The following is a 7226-nucleotide window of genomic DNA, read 5'->3' as shown; positions in this document are numbered from 1 at the left end:
GACTCCCAGGATCAGTCTCTGCAGGCCAGCCGACACGCTGTGGGAGACATAAACAAATTGTTGGGGTTTTTTTCGTAAGAGTTTTACAGCACTTGCAACACAATAAGGTCATATAAGTGCCAAAGATTAAAAGTGTTAAAAGTGTAACAAACACAAAAAAGAAGGAGGTATAAAGACGATAGATGTGTGATAGGAAAGAAGGAGCAAACCACACCAAAGCACCCACCAACCACCCACACAAATTGTTTAGGTGAGAGTTTTACGTCACGTGCAACATAATTAGGTTATATAAGTGCTGAAGATTAGAGATGTTAAAAAAAAAAAGAAATAAAAAACATACTAAAAAAGAGTTTTACTTTTAATAAGAGTTTTATAGGACACACAAAGAAAGAGAGAGAGAATAGATGAGGAGTAATGAATTGCAATATCGCCAACTTACCCATTTCTTGTACCTATTTCATTTTCCCCAGCTGCTATGTATATCATTTTGAAGATGCTGAATTCACATCACACACACACACACACCACAGCGCATCACATCACGTCACGTCACATCACACACACATATAAGCGCGCACACACACACACACACACACACACATAACATACACGTGCACACACACACACATACACGTGCACACACACACACACACACATACACGTGCACACACACACACACCTGTTGGGTGGCCCTCCCGTCCTCTTGTCAGAAAATTCTCCATTGACAAAGCTCAGGTAACGTTTCAGGGTGAACTGTGGACAATATAAGGCTCATTATGACTCTCACAGTTTGTGCCTCTACAGAAGTGGTGATAACGATAATAATAATAATAATGATAATATTTTTTAAAAAAAATAATGATAATAAGAATAATACAGTAGTCTCCGCCTAAGATCCCACCGCTTACGATCCCGGTTCGCTTACGATCCCGCTGTTTTAAGAAAACAGAATTTTTACTATACAAAAGTCACCCCTATGATCCCGCTCTGATTCACTCTGAAGGTCTACATTCGGCTAAGATCCAGTATTTCAGATCTTAATTTGCGGAACAAAAACCCGGGCGGGATAACCGATCAACCAAGAGTGAAAAGTTGAGATCAATAAACTGTCCGTCGCGTCGAAGATCAGCCACTATCGTGAATGTGATCACATACCCGTTGTAAAACTCGATGAAGCGATACAATGTTAGCTCCAGACGGGATCACACCGGGGTGTGAACTGACCGACACGTTTGTTTTCCCCGAACATCGCACTCACACCTGAGCTCTCCCCCTAAACTTACATCACTCGCTGGGTGGGTAGGGACTACACGCTCGCTCCAGGTGGGATCACATTGAACTGTAAACTCTTCCCTGACCATTGCAGAAGTTGTCTCTACTCCCGAATTTGCGAGACAGACTGGGGGGGCGGGGGGGGTGCTCAGTCAGAGATGGAAAGCTATACATTTTCGACAGGTAAGGGGGAGGGGCAACTGGATAAGCGTAGATTTTGAGACTCATGATAGGATAATAAGTGAAAATGGCACGTCTCATCCCACTATACACTGTGATAAGTCTTCAAGGTTAACCATTCTTTGCTCGCCATATGTCATAAACCCACCCAGCGGTCACGTCAGTTCATTTTAGAGTGGAGGGCGAGCCTCGGTGGAGGGAGACCATTTTATCAATTGTGAGCCTTAGCAAGAGTCACCATAGATTCTTCCCTGGGTTCGTCGGTTAAGATCCCGGTTCGCCTAAGATCCCGCATTTCCTTGCTCCCGAGCACCGGGATCTTAGGCGGAGACTACTGCAATTTAAAAAATAATAATGATAATGATAACAATAATGATAATAATAAAAATGATAATAATAAAGATAATCATAATGACAATGATTGCATTTATATAGCCCATATCCACGTTCTGCAGCATGCTCTATGCGCTTTACAACAGTACAAAACTTTCTTTTTTTGTTTGAGAAAAGAGAGGAACATTGACAAAACAATGGTTGGTTTAGTTTTAGTAAAAGTTTTACCGCACGTGAAACAGAAATAGGTCATATTATGTGTCACTACGCGGTGGAATCAGGCGCTCTTCAATTTTTGGGCACATGGAGTTATTGGTATCATCTGAAAACGATTCATTTGCCTTGCTTCCAATGAAATAAATATCCAATTATCTTGAATAGAACTAAATATATTTGCCATTGAAGGTGAGGTAGCCTGGTTTCAGTGGTGAAGTTAGTGAGAAAATGGCCGCCAACATTTGGTAAACCGAATAGGTAAAGAGTCCTTGAAAACTGAAAAATGACATATTTTGTGCCTTTAGTCAATGTTTTTCAATAAAATTTACATGGAAATCGGTTTTTATATGGACATAGAAGGAGTTTAGCCAAAATATAAGATTCTGTAAAAATTTCCAAAGGGGCGGAAAAATACTAGTTTCTCCAACTTCGTTATTTTGACATGTGCCTGATTTCACCGTGCTGCTTCACATATAAGGGCAAAAAATCAGAGGGGTTACAAGATAGTAATAAACAGACAAAAAAAGGACGACAGATAAGGTTGATAGATGTTTGATAGGAAAGAAGGAGCAAACAACACCAGAGCACCCACAGACTATGCACATAATGGTCATTAAGTGCTGAAAAAAGTGAGAAAGACAGAAGACAGAAACAATAGAGGGAAAGAAAAGAAATAAGTACTACCAGTGGCACCATCGAGCCAGACACACAGACAGAGTGAAACAACAGAGGGAAAGAAAAGAAGTGCGACCAACAAATGGCACCCGCCAACCACCCACACAGACAGATGGAAACAAAAGAAAAGTTTGTTTTGTTTGAGTAAAGAGAAGCACATCAAAACAATAATGGCCATTTAGTGCTGGGAAAAAGTAAGACACACAGACAGAAACAACAGAGGGAAAGTAAAGAAGTAGGACCAACCAGTGGCACCCTCCAACCACCCATCATTATGCAGCCAACCCAAAACAATATTTAAGAGCTTGCCCAGAATGTCGCAACAAAGTTTGCATAATCTAATATGGAACAATAATATTTTTGAAGACAACAGTATTAAAAAAAATCATTTGACAACAAACAAACATTGATGAAATGAATTTATCCCATGACAAAACAGCTCGACTGAGGAGGGGGGTAACCCTTCAATTATCGTTCTTCAATTTTTGACTTCCACAATGGATCAACAAATTATAAATATTGCTAGAATCGATATCTGATATAAAATACTACTAAAGCTGTCTCTAAATTTGGTGAACACAAAAGCTCGGAAACCAAATGATATTAACCCTTTGAGCTCTAGCCACAGGTCCACCGGTGGTGCGTAAAACTGCCTGTATGCCTAGCCACCGGTACACGGGTGAGTGAGACCCTATACCCAATTTTAGTAAGTGTTTTACGGCACTTGAAACACAATAAGGTCACATAAGATTAGGGGTGTAACAAGAGAGTAAAAAACACAAAAAAGAAAGAGGGGAGATAAGGAAGATAGATGTCTGATTGGAAAGAAGAAGTAAACCACACCAGAGCACCCGCCAACCACCAACACCCTATACCCAAACCCGCCTGCCTGAGACAAAACGCGAACAGAAAACAGCTTTTACTACACAGGACATCAATTAATCATTTTGATGATCTTTCTCAATTATACGCTGGTAATGACGAGGCGTACCCTGAGTGAGACATGGAATGAGATTCTGAAGATGTTATGAATGAACGTGTGAATCATTCAGGAACTCTGGCAGAAGGGCCCACGGTAACCTCAGCAGTTCAGGGCTCAAAGGGTTAAAAAATTATGATAACACGGAAACCTTAAACCTAGCCACGCAACACAGAGAAACAAAACACTATCGCGGCCCATCACATGCCCATTGTGTAGGTTCGGGTTAACCCAGCAGAAAATGCCGGTACAAAAGAATCAATACATCTAAAATTTCATGATTATTGGATTCTTCACATTGTTGGCGAGGCATGCGAGATGAAATGTCTCTACAAAACCCTTGACATCACAAGACAAGAGAGTCAGAGAAATGAAAAAGTAAGAGCAAGTATTGGCACTGAGTCCTGCCTGCATTTCACAGAAAAACAGAATATAATGGTTTGGCCACCTGTTACGAATGTCACCGAGCCAACCAGCCTCGAAAGCCTGAAAACACCAAGCACTCAGGCTATAAAAGAAGAGGAAGGCCCCGCAAAAAGTGGATTGAGGGAGTCAAGGAAACCCAGATAAATGATAATATCCCAACTGAAAGCTGCTGCAGAGCTGGCCTACCATAGAAAACTGCAGCTCCCCTCGACGCTTTACAACAACAGAGGATGAAAAAGGAAAAGGAAAAAAAAAGAAGTTTGTTTGTTTGTTTTAGTAAGAGTTTTACGGTTCTTCCAACACAATAAGGTCATATAAGAGCTGAAGATTAGAGGTGTTTTTTCAAGAGAGTAACAAATATAAAAAAGAAGGAGGAGAGATCAGGACGAAAGATGTTTGATAGGAAAGAAGGAGCAAACTGCACCAGAGCCCCCGCCAGCCACCCACAAAGAAGGTTGGCGAGGCAGCATTGCGATATTTCCTCTACAGATCTCCCATGACGATGTCACTGACCTGTGGTCCCACCATGACCCCGCCAAAGAAAAACACGTGACCCAGCATCTCTAGATAGCCTGGCCTCTCCACCAGAGCCGACTCTTTCGCATCCGCCGGGATTTCTTTCTGCAAACAAGAAAAATATTTATGGCTGAACAAAACCCAGAGCTGACAGAGAATGTATAAAGCACACAGCAACAGAATAACACACATAAAGCAAAAAAATTCAGCTCAATATAGCACCAGAATAACAAAAATATACTGCAACAGAATAATAAACACATATAACTACAAAATAACAAACGCACACACACAAAGTTAAACAGCTGATCCTGCTCTTAACAACCACCCGTCAAAGACAATCTCCTGTACAAATGACCACTTCACACTTCCCTGTTGTACTTTTTTCTCTCTATTAAAACAACCTTGTCCAAAAGTAATCATTTTCTTCCTGGACAATATAGTTAGTTATCTTGGACAAGGTCCACTGTACTTTATAACCCTGACTTAGTTTTAGTAGAGGTTTTAAAGCGCTCGCAACTGCATAAGGTCAAATGAGCGCAAGAAGAGATTAGAGGTGTTACAAGAGAGTAACAAACTTTAAAAAAAAGAAGAGGAGATAAGGACGATAGATGTTTGATAGGAAAGAAGAAGCAAACCACACCAGAGCACCCGCCAACCACCCACTTCGTAAACCTGACACTTAGCAGAATAAACAACAAACCTTCTGGCCATCGTAGTAGTCAAAGACGACCCCAGTCAGTCGCAGAGTGACCACGCACAGTGGCATGGACCAGGAGATGCCGAACTCATAGGTGGACATCTGGAAGTAGTAGGCCAGTATCAAGTAGCTCTGAGGAAGTCACAACAAAAGTACGCATGATAATATTATTCATTTAGTTTTAGTTTCAGTAAGAATTTTACGGCACCTGCAATACAAATAGGTCACAAGAGTGCCCTGGATTAGAGGTGTTCCTAAAGAGTAACCTACGGAGAAAAGGAGGAGGAAAGATTGAGGATGATACATGTTAGTTTAGTTCTAGTAGAGGTTTTTTGTTTTCGTAGAGGTTCTACGGCGCTCACAACTGCATAAGGTCATATGAGCGCCAGAAGATTAGAGGTGTTACAAGAGAGTAACAAACATAAAAAAGAAGAAGTGGATTTAAGGACGATAGACCTTTGATAGGAAAGAAGAAGCAAACCACACCAGAGCACCTGCCAACCACCCACAGTAAGAGTATTACGGCACCTGCAACACAAAAAGTTCACAAGAGTGCCCAGGATTAGAGGTGTCACTAGAGAGTAACATACAGAGAAAAAGAGGAAGGAGAGGTAAGGACGATGGGTGTTTAGTTTCACACAGAGTTTTATGGCACTTGCAACACAAATAGGTCATATGGGTGCTGAAGATTAGAGGTGTTACTAGAGAGTAACCCACAGAGAAAAGAAAGAGAAAAGGTAAAGATGATAGATGCTTTGTTTTAGTTTTAGTAAAGAGTTTTACAACACATAGTGGTTTAGCTTCACTAAGAGTCTTATGGCATTTGCAACACAATTAGGTCATACATATGTACAGGAAATAAAAGGTTTTATTAGACAGTAACATACACAGAAAAGAAGGAGGAGAAATTCAGATGATAGATGTATGATACGACAGACGGAACAAACCACACAAGAGCACCCCCCCCCCCCCCCACCACCACCACTTCGTAGAAGCAAAACCCTAAACAGGTTTTGAGTAAAAAAAATTGCACCGACATAACAACAGCCATTCTGGCTGGGCCTGGGGAAAAAGCAAGATAGACAGACAAAAGCAAGAGAAGAAAAGAAATTGAAGTAAAAATCACCAGAGGCAGTCTTCAACTATCCAGAAAAAAAATCCCAGCAAGGCAAGCAACAAAAAAAACAAAAACAATACATAGAAAAAAAAATACACATCTACAAAACAAAGAAAAACAGATCAAGAGAGATACAGCAATGTTGCTATGGCTTTGTTTACAGTAACTCTTCACAACACCAGTCAGATTTGGACAGGGACGCACAGTGGTTATAGCAGTAAGATCTGGCCAAGTAATAACTGAAACATTTTAAAACACAGTAGTTTTTACGCCCCCATCAACACAATCTAGATCATTAAGGAGCCAACCAGGGCCAAGAGGGATACAATATCCCAGCAGAAAGTCCGAGATGTTTGATAAAAATTCTTGCCACAAAGGAATCTAACTCAGATCTTCTGGGTATGACAGCAAAGCCCTTTGTCCACTACACCGCAGATGTCAGAAGGGAAGAACTGTGGTTAAAACACTCAGATTCAACCAGGAAGGACAGTAATCTAAGAGACAATGAAATGATGTGCAAGAGGAAACCGCCTCCCCCCCCCAAACCTCACCTCCCAACCAACACCCCTCTCCAATCAAGCAAAAGAAACAGAACTGAAAACAGTGCAGCTTTAAATCCCCTTTTAAAACTGTGAGCAGAGAAATGCTCCATCCACTAACAACGGCAGCGAGCTATGAGGGTGGGAAGACATGAAATCCCCTGACAACCCATACTCAACAACTACATTGTATTGGCTATACGAACCAAGCTCATCAGCAACAATAGCCCAAGCATGACACAAACTGAGTGAGCTGAAAGCATGCCCTTGCAC

The 7226-nt window shown here is 41.2% G+C and overlaps 1 protein-coding gene across 1 annotated transcript in view; it reads right to left on the bottom strand.

The window, feature by feature from the left end:
- The window catches only part of LOC101860127 (lysophospholipid acyltransferase 5), a gene marked incomplete at its 5' end in the record, with an annotated part of 13934 nt that extends 8505 nt beyond the window's left edge, over window positions 1-5429 (bottom strand). Inside the window, 3 exon segments of the mRNA XM_005109129.2 lie at window positions 680-753; window positions 4595-4702; window positions 5301-5429. Coding sequence (XP_005109186.2) covers window positions 680-753; window positions 4595-4702; window positions 5301-5429 — 311 coding nt within the window.
- Window positions 5430-7226: the final 1797 nt, after the last annotated feature.

Source organism: Aplysia californica, unplaced genomic scaffold (assembly GCF_000002075.1).
Source record: "Aplysia californica isolate F4 #8 unplaced genomic scaffold, AplCal3.0 scaffold00749, whole genome shotgun sequence".
NCBI classification, from domain to species: Eukaryota; Metazoa; Mollusca; class Gastropoda; order Aplysiida; family Aplysiidae; genus Aplysia; species Aplysia californica.
This window is presented reverse-complemented; position numbering and strand designations above follow the sequence as displayed.